The 15,911-nt window shown below is 39.1% G+C and overlaps 1 protein-coding gene across 3 annotated transcripts in view; it reads right to left on the bottom strand.

Annotated features, from left to right (window-relative positions):
• The window catches only part of COL6A6 (collagen type VI alpha 6 chain), a 155,288-nt gene that overhangs the window by 99,421 nt on the left and 39,956 nt on the right, over nt 1-15,911 (bottom strand). For all 3 annotated transcript variants that reach the window (XM_009201735.4, XM_009201736.4, XM_009201738.4), the window contains 6 exons: nt 13,475-13,572; nt 10,564-11,160; nt 8,599-9,219; nt 6,954-7,514; nt 5,591-6,148; nt 2,620-3,195 (listed from right to left, as the gene is read on the bottom strand). In XM_009201735.4, coding sequence (XP_009199999.2) covers nt 2,620-3,195; nt 5,591-6,148; nt 6,954-7,514; nt 8,599-9,219; nt 10,564-11,160; nt 13,475-13,572 — 3,011 coding nt within the window. The remainder of the gene's footprint in view (nt 1-2,619; nt 3,196-5,590; nt 6,149-6,953; nt 7,515-8,598; nt 9,220-10,563; nt 11,161-13,474; nt 13,573-15,911) is intronic.

The raw sequence follows: 15,911 nt of genomic DNA on the forward strand, positions 1-15,911 counted from the left end.
TATAGAAATGATATTTCTGAAAGTGGTTTCTTAACTTATTCTAGCATGTGGTCACATTAATTGGAGAGGAAATAAAGACAAATGATCAGTTCATAAAGTCAGTACAAGGCATGAATCACTCACACATCTTTTTATGCTTCTCTTGGCTTGTTGATTTGGTCTTAGGCCATTTTATTTTCTGAGATGCCAGAGAACTGGGGCCAGTGCTACGGAAAACTTGTTCTCATCTACAATCTAGCCTGAGCTCTTCCAGAAAGCCCGGTGACAGTAGTAGCACATCAAGAGAAAACAAAACACACATACATTTAGGGATTCGAACAAAAAGGCAGATGGTTTGTATTATTGACTTAGCCTCCCTGGTCAGTTGAGCCAATAATTATTTTTCTAGTTCATTAGGGCATATTGAAAAGAGGTTTTAAAAGGATGCCTTTTGGTCTATCTAGTCAGTTTTCCTTGTTATCAGTCCCTTTCTGCTGTATGTAGGCAAAAATATCTACTTGAGAAAAATATTTTTGAACAAGCAATGCAATACAGAGATGCTTCCCCCATATTAACATAGCAAATATAAAACAAGAGAGAGACCATTGCCAATGAATGAGTTATGCTTGGCACATGCGTGTTCCTTAGCTTTCTGGTAAGCATGGTCGTTTCCATGAATTCCCCAGTGATCTCACCACTGTCCGAACTTAGTTCTCATCATAGCCTCAGAAATATTAAAGGTGTCTGAGATTCCTTAAGTCCAGGTAAGCAAGGAAGTGATAAGAAGAAATACGGTAAATCGATCCTTTAGGAATTGGTTAACTTATTAAATTACTTTGTTTCAGATTTGGAAATCTAGTACTGTTTTTCTGTCCCAAGGAGAATATTCAATATGAAAATGCAATGTCAATTTCTACAGTGAACTGGTGAAAGATAGATGCAATTTTAGGCAATGGCTACAAGGAAGGAAGAGATTTGTCCCAGTTTTCAGTAAGACCCAGAAAGATTTTGTTAGTTTTGTGAAAGAAAAAGATAGTAGCTGCATTCTAAGGAGGCAAGGCTTAGGAAAACCAGAGAAGTTAGATGAGTTTTAAAAAGAACTACTATATCTAGATGTTGGAATCATGAATTAACAGCAATTCAGCTAAGTAAAAACATTTTGTATATTTAGTAAAATAAATCTCAGGAAAAATACTCAGGAAACTAAGTAGAGAACAATCTTTCTCTGAACCAAACTTATAAACTGAAAGTAAAATGATGAAGGAAGGAATACATACACACATGCAACAATGCAATCTCCAGCTGTCAGAACACAAGCCCAGCATCCAGTGCAAAAGAAGTCCCACTATGCTCTGTCCTGGAAACCTCTGAGGCTGGAACCGAGTTTTTAATACTGGGCTTCGCATTTTAAATGACCTTGCGCCATAATTGAAATAAGCAAAGAAACTGGTGACTTCTGGCCTGAAGGAAAGAAGACTTCAGGCAATTATAGCTGGTTCTTGGGAGGAGAATTTGATTTCTTGCATAAAGAGGAAAAAGAACTAGTGGGTGGAAAAATGTGTAAGCACATTTGTGTTCTAATGAAGCCTGTTCAAAACTGGTGAATTCAGCTAGGTGTAGTGGCCCACACTTTGTAATCCCAGCACTTTGGGAGGCCAAGCAGGGCAGATGGCTTGAATCCAGGAGTTTGAGACCAGCCTGGGCAACACAGTGAAATCCTGTCTTTACAAAAAAAAAAAAAAATTAGCCATGCCTCATGGCACACATCTGTAGTCCCAGCTCCTTAGGGAGGCAGAGGCAGGAGGATCACCTGGGTCCTGGAAGTTGAGACTGCAGTGAGCCGTGATCATGCTACTGCGCTCCAGCCTGGACGACAGAGCAACACCCTGTCTAAAAAAAAAAAAAGGACAAAACAAAACAAAACAAAACAACTTATGAATTCCCCATCATTAGAAGAGTTTAGGAAGAAGCAATTAGGAATGCTGCAGAAAGTATCTTTCTTGGGGGAGTAGTCTGAATGAAATATCCGAGGTCTTTCCAACCCAACCCTGAGATTTTATAATATAGAAAGTCCTAGCAAAGTATTGGAATCAACCCAAATGTCCATCAGTGACAGACTGGATTAAGAAAATGTGGCACATATACACCATGGAATACTATGCAGCCATAAAAAAGGATGAGTTCGTGTCCTTTGTAGGGACATAGATGCAGCTGGAAGCCATCATTCTCAGCAAACTGTCGCAAGAACAGAAAACCAAATGCTGCATGTTCTCACTAATAGGTGGGAATTGAACAATGACATCACTTGGACACAGGAAGGGCAGCATCACACACCGGGTCCTGTTGTGGGGAGGGGGTAGGGGGGAGGAGTAGCATTAGGAGATGTACCTAATGTAAATGATGAGTTAATGAGTGCAGCACATCAAAAAGGCACATGTATACATATGTAACAAACCTGCACATTGTGCACATGTACCCTAGAACCTAAAGTATAATAAATAAAAAAAAAAAAAGAAAAAAAATGAAACAATTAGAAATCCTTCTCTCGTCTCTGGAAAACTCATTCCTGAGAGCCATTGTTTTGCTTTCTCTCTCATTTGTTGCTCTAATAATTAGAAAAAACTTAGTGGCAAACCTTACCCACTTTTGAAGAGTTGCAGACACTGGCTGTCACATCTGAAATTATTCCCTTCAGACCTCCAAAAGTCTCCACAAAGAAGTACTTGTCGCTTGATCCTGCCATGGCTAACAGTTCCACGGGATTGGCATCAGCAATACCCACAGCCAGGACAAGAATGCCTTTGTCTCGCAAGGCCTTTGCCGTGGCATTGAGTTTATCAGCATCATGGGAATCCCCATCGGTGATCACAATGAGGACTTGGGGGACCCCCTTGTTCAGGCGACTGCCCCGGGCTTCAGTGAACATGTGGTCCGAGAAGCCCAGTGCCTCAGCAGTATAAGTATTGCCACCCATGGCTTGGTCATTCTGGAGCACTGAAATTACCTCCGGTTTTGTGCCAAAGTTATCCAGATAAAACAGCACCTCTGGGTCATCAGCATACTTCAGAGCCCCAAACCGGACCCGATTCATGCCCACATCAGCTTTTCTCACTATGTCAATCATAAAATCCTTCATGATATTATACTCATCATAGTCAATGCTGCCAGAGCTATCAATGACAAACACAACATCTAAAACTTCAATCCGCTTGCACTCTGAAAGAGGAAGAGAAAGGTAAACCATATGAGATTAGCTTTGGACAGCATGGGAGACACCCCAATCTTTTTATAAATTGCTAGTGTTTTCTCTCCATGAGGATCATGCTATGCATTAGAATGTCAATTCTAATAGCCTCAGAAATATTAAAGGTGTCTGAGATTCCTTAAGTCCAGGTAAGCAAGGAAGTGATAAGAAGAAATACGGTAAATCGATCCTTTAGGAATTGGTTAACTTATTAAATTACTTTGTTTCAGATTTGGAAATCTAGTACTTTTTTTTCTGTCCCAAGGAGAATTTTCAATATGAAAGATAAGAGAGACAATACACATACATTGGTGCTGGAAGTATATAGTTAATACTCACTTAGGTGAGCTTGAAAGATAAAGAAGGAGTCAGTGGGGTCCCACTGCAGGGAGTGGGTTGGGGTGAAGTGACAATCACAGGATTGTCAGGAATAAAAAATTTTGAAATCTTTGGACTACAAAAGTCAATTCTGTGTACATTTTCCTGTATAAGTGGTTTCTCCAACATGTGCTTTCATTTATACAAATTTGTTTCTTTTTTTTTTTAACCATGGATCTTGAGATTTGTATTCTTAATATAAACCTTGGGGAAATAACCAAATAAAAATGAATTTGGCAATACTGTATTTTTTTCATGATTCTCTGATGGGTGACTTTTCAAAGTTACTTTTTCCTCACTTTTTGACTTTTTTGAAACATCTATTTTCATTTTTTGGTCTCACCATAGAAATAAGACCACTTCACACTTGGTCCAACTAAGCTGTTTTAGCATGATGCTCCTATTAACTTTTTAAATCTGAGGTTAGCACCATGGAACAGAAAAGCAGGAAAGACCCAATTAATTCTTAATCCATGTGTAGCATGTTCCCTCCAAAGGTGCAGTGTTCCAAAACTAACTCATCCATTCTGGAGAAGGGGAATTGTAAGATGGTTTGTTATTTAGTCCTTATGTAGCACATTCTCTCTACAGGCCATAGAAAGGTATGTTCCAAACATTAACTCATCCATTCTTGAGAAACGGAATTGTGAGAAAGCACCCACCCCTCAGAGGCTTGCCACATTTTCTTCTTTTGACAGCCACTTGCTGGCTATGTAAGGGCTGTTGAAAACCTTAGAGCCAATGTACCTGTCCCCACTAATTGCAGGCCATGTGTACAGGGCCATCAACCAAATTCCCAAGAAAGGCTGGCTCTACGTGGGAATTTACATAGAAGAACTATGTCCCCGTGGTCTTGACTGCCTGGGAAGCCTGCTTGGATTACCCAGGGGAGTGGGGGTAGATTACACTGCATCAAAATGCTTCAGAAAGTTCATATTTGTTCTGGGTGAAATTACCAGGAAATAGAAACCAGGTGTACTCTTTTTCTACAAAATACAGATCATGAGTACCAAACCTTCCAGTGGGAGTTGAACAGAACTGTTATTTGAATAAGCAAACAATGTTCCTCTCTTCCCTTTAAACTCCATGAAGATCCATGTCCTTCATGTTCAGAATGCCTCTGTCATCAAGCCCTATGGGTCACAGTATAAATCAGCCCCTTATATTTGCTGAGCTTTTATTTGATCATTTCCATTACTCTATATTTCCATTACTTTTGATCATTTCCATTACTCTGCAGTTTCATGGGAAGACAGTGGGGACTAGGTTCCTTACTTTGAAGCAACCATTGCTCAAGTCCTCTTACTATATTCCTTTTTTATAAAATTTAATAACTACCAAAGTGTTTTCACAAACATTATCTCATTTGATGCAAGTATTGGTCTTTAGAAATTGCAAACATAAACACCATATATAGTAGATGTGTAGGTCAAAGAGGAGACACCTTGTGCCAGAGGATAAATGCCAGGCCTGCCTCAGCAACCCACACGTAGCCCAGTGACACAGGGCACACAAGGCTGAGCCCCTCGCATCAAAGTAGAACCAGCTCTGTAATTCATGGCCTGGAGCTCCCCATGGGATCAGGTCAAACTAGACTCCAGCTAAGGTGATTTCCTTGTTCAGTTCCTACCCATGCCCCGACCTGTTTCCTACACCCCTTCTGAAAATACCTCCTAAATAAATCACTTCCAAAGAGCCCCTGACTTAACTTCTGCTTCTAGGGAACCTGATCTAAGATCTGGTATGATACTGTTTTTCTTAAATGGAGATTCATCGCTCTAGTGCTGTTTACCTATAAATGGGAATGGATCTAGGTAAACCAAAATTCTTCCTTACTGTCTGTTTACTTCAACAGGTCAAAGCCACTAGGAGAAACATTTCAATTAAACCAAGTTTACAATATGTAAATAGAACGAAATTCAAGAAATAGAGGCTAAAAAAGACATCTGTTGTTTGGGTAGTCCTGCTAGTGAGTATACCCATGCCTACCTTCACGGGGGCTGCATATTCCAAAAACAAGATCATCTTCAATGCGCTGCAGAATGTCAAAATTCTCAACATAAAAAACCATCTCAGGCCTCCCACTGATCTCCTCAAGCTGGGTGACATTGGAGCCAAATACTCCCACAGAGTAGATGATTACACCCTCTTGCCGAAGCGCTACCGCTGGTTCCTTCACTATGTCCTGAGCTTCACCATCCGTGATAAGGATGAGAAACTTTCTGACGTTGGGCCGGGCGCCCTTGGTGGGGCTGAAGTACTGAGACACAAAGCTCAGGGCACTACCAGTCAGGGTGGTTTGTCCAATGTGAGCCATTTGGTCTATTGCATTTGAAATGTCGCTTTGGGACATGAATCTGTTGAGCTGAAACTCCTCCTTATTGATGTCGCTGAACTGGACTACACCAATTTGCACCCGATCTGGTCCAATCTGAGACTTGCTCACCAGGTTTTTCATAAACGTTTTCATTTTGCTGAAGTTTTCAGGTCCTATACTTCCAGAACTGTCCACCAGAAACATGATGTCAGCTTTCATCTCTTTGCAAGCTGCAAAAGAAAAACTGGGATGTTTATTCAAGTCAGCTACATGTAAAAAGTTCAGAGCAAACAGGAAAATCCAAAACACAAATAATTTTATATTGAAATATGTACTTGGTAATAATTAGTAGTAAATAAAGCATAGAAGACAATAAAAGTGAGAATATTCTATTTGTTATTTAGTAATTTGCTTAAATACATAACTCAGGGTTACTCAACCTCAGCACCACTGACATCTTGGGCATCATTTTACTGTGGGAAGTCTGTGTGTTGTAGGATCCTGTAAAATACTTCTTTGCAGTATCCCTGACCTCCACCTCTTAGATGACAGGAGCACCCTCCAGTTATGACCATCAGAAATGTCTCTAGACATTGACAAATAACCCCTAAGGGCGCAAAATCACTCCTGGTTGAAAACAGGAGCTCTAAATGATATAGCTCTAAAAAAATTTCATAAGAGCTGTATAAAAAGACATTCAAATAAACCTGAAGTATTCCTTACAATCTGAAATCATTTAATCATATTACACATGTGGTATACACTCATATATCTATTGTGGCAAGAAATTGTGAGAGGAAGCTAATTAATACTTATTAGGGAAATTCCTCCAAAAATTTTTCTTATGCTTCAGATATTATTTAAAACAACACTATAATGGGCTCTTAGCTTTGTTCTAGAGAACAAACACAGTCACATAAGTCAACAAATCTCAACTTAGTAATGTTGTAGTTTTTCTAAACCAGCAATGTCAATTATTGCCAGGATGGCAATTTGCGAGTGAAGGTCAGTAGGTAGAGCCATGGTTTCTCTTACCTTCTTCAGCACAGATTTCTTGAACAACTTGGTTTCTTATGTCTTTCAATGCATCAAAGTCATGCACGTAATACACTCTCTTTTCCTCTCCTGCAATTTCTCGCAGCTGTGTTTGGTTGGCCTCCTTAATCCCGATAGCATAAACTCGGATGTGCTCTTCTCTCAGTCTGTTTGCAGGCTCCAAGATGCTATCCTTGGACATGCCATTTGTCAGGACAACAAGGTGACATGGAACTTTGTTTCCTCGCTGTTTCTTTGCTTTTTGCAACAGACTCAGTGTGAAATTCAGTGCTGCACCTGTATTTGTATTCCCACCCAGCTGCCTGATATTCTCAATGGCCTTTCCCAAATCCTGCTTGTTGGAGTATTTATTGATCTCGAATTCCAAGTCCCAGCTGTCAGCATACTGAACGGCCCCAACTCGCACCTTATGGGGGGCAATGTTGAACATCCCTACCACCTCTGACAGGAAGATCTTCATTTCATGGAAATCTGTGGCCTGGGTGCTCCCTGAGCCATCGATGAGCAGATAGATGTCTGCTTCCTCAGTGTCCACACAACCTGAAATGGAATCAGTAAGTTGCATGTGGCATTTGAGCAAGCATGAAGAAAAAATGAGAGCAGGTGGAAACAAGAACAAATATGAACCTCTTCAGACAGAAAAATGGGAAACAGCTTCTAGGCTTAAAATACATGCTTTGTTAGCTTAAAATGGGGGAATCTTAGCATCCCTTCAGCCAAATGAATCGCTTCTGACACTTTAAGACTATTGCCCTAATTCTCTGCCATGAATCAGGATAAATCTGAATATAGTAGGAGATTTAAAAAATTTGAAGCTGCTTTTTACAAGACACTTCACCCATTAGTAAATAACTGCTTAGCAAAAAGTCAAGTAGTGTGTTGGGAAATGGAGAAGGTATTTAACTGGACATTGTGGGCACATGAACTCTCTTGAGCAAATTATTTACTCCTTACCCACTCCTAGTCAACTAACTACGGATACTATTCGTGAGTGAGACAATGACATTTGTAGTAAATATGCTATATTTATGGAAGAATATGTACATCTATATGTATACCAATACATAAACATATTTATATAGTGTAAGTGTATATATGAATGTAAGATACATCGCCCTCTGTCTCTGTCGCTGCACTAGTGGATGCTAGAATGGTACCCCACAACAAATTACATAATTACTTTGTTCTTCATTCAAATCATACTCCTGTTTATTCTCTAAATTGGAATTTGGAAATGAGGGAAGAAGATTTGGGCGAGAAAAGTGCAAAAAGAATAAAGAAATAAAGGGAAGAGCAGGAGAACATGAGAGGCAAAAGAGAGAAAGACAAATGAAGAGAGAAAAATAGCAAAGGAAGGTATTCTGCAGCATGGATGAGTAACAAACCTAATTACAGCTGCACAAAACAGGAACTAGAAGGGGAAATCTCTTGTCCCCATGCCAACACCTCAATGGCTTTTATTGTCCCCAAATTAGGATTCATATTTTCAAGCTCAAGTAAAAAAATTAGGAACTTATCCCCTTCCCATCCACATCTTACCAAGCCCATCCACTTTGTATACAGAATATTTGAAAGAGAAGGAAAAAAGAATCCAAACATCCCTTCTTTCAGCAGAAGACCTTACCAGATTTGAGCGTTTCGGTCCTCTCTGAAAAGACAGAGACTGTGTGTGTTATTTGGTTCCGCAGCTTCTTCAGAAACGTCTGGTTGTGAGCAGCCAGGTCAGCGAAGGTCTTCAGTTTGGAGACATACTGCTCAGCAGGGTGGGATGCTATCTTTTCCAACTGAGTGTCGCTGGCCCCCTTTATGCCCAGGGTGAAGATGGTCACACCCTCCCGTCGGAGGTTCACAGCTGCTTTTGTCACGTTGTCTTCCGAATCTCGGTGGGTCACCAGCACGGCAATCTGGGGCACCCCCTGATTCTTCCGACTGCCATTCCGTGCACTAAAGACTTCCTTCCTGAGCTTTTTGATGGCAGCTCCGGTATAGGCCTTCCCAGTCCGGGGAGAAAGGTTCTGTATATGCTGGAGAACCTCTGACTTATTTATGCCCATGCTCAGTGAATTTATCACTTTTGTCTCATTGCTATAGGCCACAAGGCCAATCCTCATGCAATTTTCCTTTATGTCAAGGGCAGATACACTTTCTTCCAAGAATCCTTTAAGATAGTCTAAGTTCTCGTCGCTTCCATTGATTGACATATCCAATAGGAACACAACATCGGCCATAGAAGGGCCTTGGCAAGCTGTATGGGCAAGAAATAAACAAGCACAATTTTAGCTGGTGGTTCAGCATCTTTGGTGAGCATCAGAAGGCATGAAGACCATACAGTAGAGCTCGGTTATGCACTTAGAGCAGGAGGTAGACAAATAATTATGAAGTTGAGGTTAAAGAGACCTGGGTTCAAATACTACATTTTAGCTAAACTCCTGGCTTCAATTTCCTCATCTGTAAAAGGGAGATAATATTAATCTCATAGAGTTGTTATGGGGATTTAATGAGATAATATTCTTAGCATGGGGCCTGGTACCTAAAATTCATTCAGTGAACCATAGCCATTGCTATCATCTTAAAATCATTTAAGCATCATCTACCCTATAGTCAGCAGTTACAGTCCAAATATTCCTAAGGGATACTAATGAAATAGCAATTGCATTTTCAGTTCTTTTATTTGGGAATGATCTTAGTAATAAGGACTCATGGTTTCATAGATGACCCCAAGGAAAGCATTCTCTGTTATCAATAGGTAAGTACATATATCAGCTCATTCAAACTGATTTAATCAGGGATAATGTGAGTTTCCTATATAACGTATTTGGACATGTACACTTTGAACACATGTTTTTTACTGGCTATCCCCTGCCCCTCACTTGAATGATGATCACAAACTCTTGACCATTCTAGAGTCATACATACTAGAGTAGTACAAGAGGACAGACCAGGAGAGCAGTTTGGCCCCAGAGCAGAACACAGGGAAAACTAATTCAGAATAGGGTAGCAGGGAGCAAGGCAGTCTGGAGCTGAAACTACATGGCCGGGAATTGGGAAACCTGCCCTACTAGCTCTGACTTTAAGTCACAGCCTGGCCCTGGGCCAAGGCACATCACTTCTAAGGATATATATAAGTTCCTATTTCCAAAACAAAAAAGGGGCGGGGGATCTGGACTTCTGGAAATTGTTTTTAGATCTAACATTCTATGATTATATTATGTGGTTTTAAGAGTCAAGAATTTCTTTAGAAGCAAATTTACCTTTTAAATGAACCAGTACTAAAACTACATAGCAACTAAAGCCCACGGAAATAGCTCAGAGATCAGTTGGGTGGCAGGGAGAAAGCATCCCTAAATGTTAGGAAGTCTGTGAATCTCAGGCAACACAGATAAGTGAAACATGAAAAACCAAGACTTGTGGGGTTCACTGAATTGAAAATAGTCATAATCACTGGACTCTCTTAAATGTATGGGTACATAACATCTGAAAATGTGGCCCATTTTGGGGATAGCAATATTCATAGAATTTCAATCTTCTCCCCATTTTAATGTTTCAAAAGCATTTTATCATCATTCCTATACATATATCCTAGGCCCACCTTCTACAAAGATGTCATCAACTGCTCCCTCCTTGTACTTTGCTACATCCTTGATGATCTGTGTCATGTTTTGGGAAAACATGCTGAGGTCTCTGACTGTCCGAAGGTTGAAATGAAACTGAGACGTGGCCATGGTCTTCAGGTTTTCCTCAGAAGCTTTCTGCACCCCTACGGAGATGATTTTCACTCCATCTTTCTGCAGGGCCTTCGAAGCCTCTTCCACATCATCCTCAGACTCAGACGAAGCCAGGACCACTAGAATTGGGGGAAACTGTTTCTTGTCTCTCCCATTTGTGGTTGCAGAGAAATAAGTCCTGTGAGCCTCCTGAAGAGCCTTTCCTATCTGCAGGGACCCGCCAATGAATCCAAAGTTCTTCCTGAGGTGGTTCAGCATGGGACTCCTGCCTTTGAAGGTGCTCAGGTGGAATTCACTGTGAAGTTTATCACTGTACTGGGCGAGGGCCACGCGGTATTTGTCAGCCTCTATGGGGAGACTGTTGATCATTTTGGTGATGAACATTTTCACAAATGGGAAGGACCTGGATCCCAGGCGATCGGAGCTGTCCACCAGAAACACGACATCTGCATACTTAGGGCCTGCAAAACCACAAACATATAAACAAACTAAAAATTTTAAAAATTTACTGCCATATTTAATGCCAACTCTATAGTGGGGAGATGTACTTTCCTTTTTATTTTTAAAATACCTTCCCAATAAACTGACAATAGCAGTCTGCAACTGCATATTCTCTCAAGAAAAAGAGATAGCTGTATCTTGGGCTGATTCTTTTAAACAACTTCTCATTTGAACTGATCACAAAATTAAGCATAACTTTTGCAAGGAATTGGTTAATTAGAAATAGTGATTAACAACAGTGACTGGAAAAATAAAACAGAAAGAGATAAACAGAAATAAAAAAATCATGGGTTTTATACCTTTTGTGGATAATTTCCTCTTGTAATTTTTTTGGCTTTTGGAATTTAACTTCAACTATGTCAACTAGATACAAATTTTAACTGAAACTCAAACTCCAATCAAATTCACTTTAATGGTAGAATCTGAAAGATGGCCTTTCTCATTTAAGCAACACAACAGCTTATCTGAGTAACTTAAAAACATATAAGTTTTATATTCCAGTCACATTTTTAAAAAGTCTATAAATCATAAAAATATGGAATAGTCAGTCTATTTCAAGGTTATTTTAAATATCTTAATATTTTTGATGAATCACATGAATGAACATTGTATTATAACTGGTGAATTTTATCCCCACATGTGCAAAATGTGATGGCACCAATGTATCTCGGACTACAAAAGGGATTATAGTTTTAGTTTCCATTAAAAATGTAAGTTTTATATAGAAATGTAATACTATGCTTAACTTTTAAAGCTTCATTCAATGTTAGATTCAACACTAGTTATCTGGTACTATATTTCTACGTAATACAGAATCATTGGTTCAAACACTAACTATTGTTTACTGGTGGTCTGCTGGTTTGAACTCAGAGCTCATTCTACCTTAGCATAAGATCCATTTCTTGTCTGGGGTAGGGAGGGACATATGTGTGTGGTGTATGTTCAAGAAAATACAGTGTAATGGAACAAGTAATGAACACCCTGACTTTGCCTTCAGCTAACTCTATGAGCTTTGTTAAGACATTCAATATACTTGGGCCCTAGTTTTTTCTTCTTTAAAATAAGTAGATTCAACTAGAAAATATCTAAGGTACCACCTCACTCTGAGATTCCAATGACCTAAAATGGTTACTAGGTAAGTCCTAATCAAATTAGAATAACTTCAATCTTTTCCTTTCTACACTGGCTGGGAAACCAGCTTTGGCAGCCCTGTGTGTTATTTCATTCTTTTTATGGCCATCTGATCGAGGCATAGTGGGTAAAATAATTTCTTGTCTTTTAAATAACCCAAATTCAACCACTCTGAGATTCTTTTCATTATTATACAGCCAGCAGCATCTCAGCAGAAGATATAAGTGAGGGTGTATCAACACCTTCCTCCAAAAGAAGCCTGAAACCCTGTGAAGACTGCCAGAGGAGCCCTGCTGTGGGTGGCTTGATTTGTGACCACCTGTGACTTTCTATTCATAAATGAAGCCCTACATCTTTTGTGGAGAAAGGAAATGTAGATGAGTGGCACATAAGGTGGACTCAGCTTCTGATAACGTCCATCACTACATCTGAACCATGAAACAATGGAGGACAAAACATGGCTTCTACTTGAGAAGCTCAAGGCCTAGAGATACATCAAAGGAAGATGTTTGGAGGGCAAAGTCTAGTTTATGTCTTCACAAAACTTGCTTCCAAGGTCAGTGTCCTCGAGGAAGCTGTAAAAGCCAACGTAAGTTGCTCTGGACAAGAACCAATTATTTAGGAGATGGTGAAGTGGTTAAGGGTGTGCCAGGGTCTTAAGTCCACAGGACAGAGATTGTCACCAGACAGAAGGCAGTGCTATGAAGCTTTCTCTCCAGGGAAAAAGCACTTTCTTCACAATAAGTAGTCAAATAGCTTAATTTGGAGCAAATCTGGACACTAAACCAAGACACCCTTTTGACACAAATGAATCAGGATAAGACATTCCAAGTTTTCCAGGCCTGAGCCTAATATTAACAGAATTTTTATGCAACCTCCCAGAAGACCTAAAAGGGGTTGAAGCAGGACAAAATGACAGCTCTCATATCTTTCTATTATTAACAAGGAATAGATCCAGAAACAAATGATCTTCAAAGGAACACGGAGTGACCTCACAAAGAATTTGACCTACCGCCCCTACCCTTCACTACCATCAAAATCAAAACAAAGTGATACAAAACTCACAACTTTTAAATAGATCAAATTCATGTATTATCTATTTTCTATAATAAAAATTAAGAATTCTTTCCAGTTTTTCCTTACCAGAATCTTGGCTCACAGAAATATGGGAACAAATTATCATGAGGAACAAAATTAGCAACATTTTCATGTTATGACCTGAAAAATCTTCAACTTGAAATCTGAAAAGGCAAAAATATAAACATATAAAATTGTTGTGGATATTATTTGGAAATTAAGACTCACATACAAGAGCATACAAAATTATATAATAAATTGGGTGCAACAGGGGACAAGGAATGTCTGAGGTTCACTGACCTTCTAATATGTGAAGTGCCTTAGAGAAAACAATCCATCAATATTTACAAAGTCATAAGAGTTTTTTTTTTGGTACCCAGACCTAGTAGAAACATGAAATTTTGGACAGTTGGTAGAAGGAGTCAGATGCATTTTAGTGCTAACAATATTACACGTTCCTAGTATTTATTTTCCTGTACCCTAGTGTCATCCTCTATCTATTCATTGCTAAGACAATTCAGAGTTCACAGTTGGGACACACCCTGAGACCTATTTTGTAATCTCACCATCATGAACATGTAGGTGTACTTTATCTTTGAAGACTAATTATTTTTAGATGTGATCAAAATTCCATGTTTTTTCCTTTTCCTCGCTAATTGAAACAGTAGCTATTTCAGAACAAGCAGTGATTTTCCATATTCCATATAATGTCTTGCTCCTCAGAATGAGGAGCTCAGCTTACACCATTTTATGTCCAACTTCCTAGAACTGCATGAGGCAAGGGTTTTCCAATCTCATTTTGGCCTAAACCATTTTCAGCCACCTTGAAATGTTCATTTTATGGAATGAAACAGGATATTAAATGTATTGAAAATAAATATTTAATGAAGCAGGTTGGGCTCATTTATTCGCTTGTTTATTCATTGAACAAAAAAATGAATTGATTCATTAATAAACTAGTGTCTCCATGTCCTGCTTAATTGCTACCCAAAAATGTACTTGCAACACTATATCTGTTTATCTCACCCTATACCAGTCAGGCTCCGAGTTTCTAATATTCAATCTCTTCAGAAAAGGGACATTTGTCATGAGAAGTTCCATCCCTGTTTCCTCACCTATGTCATTGTTCTTCTGACATTCTGCAACTTGAGACTCTCTTCTAGTCCTTCACAAGTCTAGACGATGTAAAGTTTTCAGTCTGTATATAAATTTATTAGTTCTATTCAAGTTGTAACCAGTGAGCTAGAAAAAGATGTTAGCAGGTAATGTTTAGTACAAACCTTTTCATTTTAGAGAAACTAAGTCCCAAAGTGGATTTCCAAAAGTGAAAGCCAAGTCATACCATCTGTATAATTTTTATTAATGTGTATAACAATAAATAATAAATTCTACCATTTGTTGAGCTTTTACTATGAGCCCTGCCGTGTGCTAACAGCTTTACATCTGTTCTCCTGTTTGATATTGGTAACAACTCTAGCAGCAGGTATTACTACTACTATTGTCCTTAGTTTGCAGATGAGGAAACAGATTTTTAAGGAGAAGTAACTGATGCAAGGTCGTACTGGTAAAGTGAGCCACAATTTAGACTAGAACCCACGTGTCTGACTCCAAAACCTTTAAAACTCAGTTACCCTGCAGACCAAACTCAATGTTAGGAACACAAAATGGCTTCTAGTTTTTTCATTCTACATCTTTTTTCTAAGAACTAAGAGATTTTGGTACTTGTTTTCATACCTTTTTATTTTTGTTTTTCAAAACCAGTGTTTTACACTATTTTCTTCTTTTCTGTTTATATTATAAGCTTTATAAATTATTGTAGTCTTTTGGAGTTATGAGAGAGAAAATGCTTTGGGAAGAGTCCATAGGACCAATGTCAAAAGTTGGCAAGCAGTTACAATGGGAAGAAAATGGTATTGAGTGAAGGATGAACACCTGGACAGAGAAACAAGGATTTGGAAAGGCTGCAACAGTCCCAAAGCAACATGCAGCATCTGGAAATTTCCATATACAAATGTCAATCTATACCTCTAGTATTTACTCAAAAGTTAAGTTCTCAGGATTAGCATCTTGTGGAACAATTTTCTTGCAGTCTTTCAATGGAATCCAAAGTCTAGTGTGCTGTAAGGCTATACAATGATGAAGCCCGGTGAAATGTTCTTGAGGTGTGCGCGCCTGACTTTGTGTGTGCATGGGGTGGGTAGTATATGTTAAAACAAGCTATAGGACCAAACATCCAAGGTCATGTTTGGGAGGTAGGGAGAATGGGCTCATTTACACTGTATCAAAACACAGATGAAGTGCCTGCAATCTGTATGTTGTTCTATTACCAGTTATGACCAGGATTTTCATACTTAAATTATAAAAATAACCAATCACCTGAAGACATGTGAGGGGGGAATGAAGGAGACATTTAAAGCAATCAGTATAAAACTTAAATTCACAGTAAGCTCTATCTTAACAGTGAGATTAATTGCCCTTCATTATAAACACTCTCAAAGGTACA

The sequence above is a fragment of the Papio anubis genome, chromosome 2 (assembly GCF_008728515.1).
Source record: "Papio anubis isolate 15944 chromosome 2, Panubis1.0, whole genome shotgun sequence".
Lineage (NCBI taxonomy): Eukaryota > Metazoa > Chordata > Mammalia > Primates > Cercopithecidae > Papio > Papio anubis.